Source organism: Bison bison, unplaced genomic scaffold (genome assembly GCF_000754665.1).
Source record: "Bison bison bison isolate TAMUID 2011002044 unplaced genomic scaffold, Bison_UMD1.0 scf7180017864260, whole genome shotgun sequence".
Lineage (NCBI taxonomy): Eukaryota > Metazoa > Chordata > Mammalia > Artiodactyla > Bovidae > Bison > Bison bison.
In genome coordinates, this window is record NW_011494832.1 from 10799725 (window position 1) to 10802074 (window position 2350).

The following is a 2350-nucleotide window of genomic DNA, read 5'->3' on the forward strand; positions in this document are numbered from 1 at the left end:
TCCAACAGCCGCAGCGGGAGCCGAGAGCGGCGGGAGGAGCAAACCGACACCTCGGACGGGGAGTCTGTGACCCATCACATCCGCAGGCTCAACCAGCAACCTTCCCAAGGGCTGGGCCCGCGAGGCTATGACCCAAATCGGTGAGAGTGGGCGGGGGGCTCTGGCCCAGGTTTCCCCGCCTACCCGGAAGTCAGAGCGTTGGGGGAAAGCAGGCTGCTGCTGGTGGAGGCTTGAAACTGGAGATGGGGGAGGGCTGGGATACCACGGTTCTCCACGGGCCGCTAGGGCACAAGGGAAGCTTGTGGAGCGGGCCACAATCTTCCCTTCCGCAGAACCTGGAGAGCGTTTGGCTTTTTCTGGATGAAACTTAGGGAAGGCCCGTTGTTGCACGATAGAGATTTGGGGGAGGGCCGACTGAGAAGCGAGACTTGAAGTCTGGAGAAAAGAGTTTGTGGCCAAGGATTGCGATGGATGCTGTGGTCCCTTCCCTGTTAGATACCGGCTGCATTTTGAGCGAGACAGCCGGGAGGAAGTGGAGAGGAGAAAGAGAGCTGCCCGGGAGCAAGTGCTACAGCCCGTCAGTGCTGAGCTGCTGGAGCTGGACATCCGAGAGGTCTACCAGCCCGGCTCTGGTGAGTGAGAGCCCAGCGCCTGGATGCTTGGGACAGGCAGTGGGCTGGGGAAAGGAGTTTGGAAGAGTAAGAGCCGACTGGGAGGAAGAAGGGGTCTGGGAGACATGCACGCTTTAGTCTTGAAACTATCCTGAAACTTATTTGGACTTTTTCTTGATTATTCAGTCCTGGACTTTCCCCGACGTCCCCCTTGGAGCTATGAGATGTCTAAGGAGCAACTGATGAGCCAGGAGGAACGGAGCTTCCAGGAGTATCTTGGGAAGATTCATGGGGCTTACACCTCTGAGAAACTCAGCTACTTTGAGCACAATCTGGAGGTGAGACTAGAGTGGGGGCAGGAGTGGGGCATAGTCACCCATGGCCAAATTGGTTTGAGTCAGGCAGGAGAGTGACTCTGGGCTCAAGTTCTCTTTCACTGATTTTGTCTTTTCAGACATGGAGGCAGCTGTGGCGAGTGTTAGAGATGTCTGATATTGTTTTGCTGATTACTGATATCCGACATCCAGTGAGTCCTGGGACGAGGGTGGGCAAGGGGCAGGAGGGAGGGAGGTCCTGGTGGGGTAAAGGGCAGAGGCAGTAGTTGGGAGACAGACAGGTAATCCCTTCCTTTCCAGTCTCCTCTACCCTGCTGAAGTCTGCAGTTGGGAACTCGGTTTTTATTCATCAGTGTCAGAGCCTGTCACTCCTCCTCTGGCCAACCACCCCGCCTGTTCTTTAACCCTTTGATGGAAAACTGTTCCTGTTTCCTAGCACACCAGGGCTAATAGGAAGTCTCAGTGTGGAGCTCCAGGGGAGTCTGTGAAGTGGGCTTCCCTGCCATATGAGTCTCTACAGAACTCAGCCTCACTTGGGATGCTAGGGTAGTGGTTAAGGCTCTAGACAAGCTGCTGGACGGCTCTCCTGTGATCTGACTGTGCTGCTTCACTGTTGTTCTCCAGGGGGAGAAAGGGAGGTCTGAAGTCTGTGTGGATATTTAGGTTGGAGATCATTAACATGTACACATACCCCCTACGTAGTCAGAGACATACGTGTGCATTCACACACTCACTTAAACAGCTACACATGCTCAGTGCAAACCTCATACGTGCATGCCGGCACATAAGCTTGTGTACACATGCAGACAGAAGTGTGTGTAAAACTAGATATTGATTTTTATCCCAGCCCTCATCCCTGTGAGTGATTCTAGCATTTATCCCCCGTTGCTAGGTCCGCTTCCTTGTTTTTAGCTATTTACCATCCCTGATCGGGCCCACAGGGAATGCCCAGAGACACACATACAGGTGATGCTCACCGCTGCTTTGTCTCCCTAGTTCAGTTTGGCTGATCTGTCCTTGTTGCCCCAGAATCTGCTACTACCAGGTTCTTCTCTCCAAGCTGTGCTTGGTGAGTAGGGCGCTGCAGGCAGAGAACTGTGGGTTGACCTTGCATCACTCCCTCCTCTTATATCCTGTTCCAGGTTGTGAATTTCCCACCAGCACTTTACGAGTACGTGACTGGAGAGCTTGGGCTGGCCCTGGTGCTTGTCCTGAACAAGGTGGATCTGGCCCCCCCAGCTCTCGTGGTTGCCTGGAAGCATTATTTCCATCAACACTATCCCCAACTCCACATTGTTCTTTTCACCTCTTTCCCTCGGGATCCCCGCACCCCACAGGACCCTAGCAGCGGTGAGTGGGCAGTGAGGAGGGCAGTGTGGGAGATGTGGCGGGGGGGGGGGGGGG

The 2350-nt window shown here is 54.6% G+C and overlaps 1 protein-coding gene across 1 annotated transcript in view; it reads left to right on the forward strand.

Moving 5' to 3' along the window:
• Positions 1 to 2350, forward strand: part of GNL1 (guanine nucleotide binding protein-like 1) — a 12308-nt gene that overhangs the window by 622 nt on the left and 9336 nt on the right. Inside the window, exons 2-6 of the mRNA XM_010848158.1 lie at positions 1 to 140; positions 496 to 632; positions 798 to 949; positions 1066 to 1137; positions 2089 to 2296. The exon at positions 1 to 140 is cut by the window's left edge and continues 7 nt beyond it. Coding sequence (XP_010846460.1) covers positions 1 to 140; positions 496 to 632; positions 798 to 949; positions 1066 to 1137; positions 2089 to 2296 — 709 coding nt within the window. The remainder of the gene's footprint in view (positions 141 to 495; positions 633 to 797; positions 950 to 1065; positions 1138 to 2088; positions 2297 to 2350) is intronic.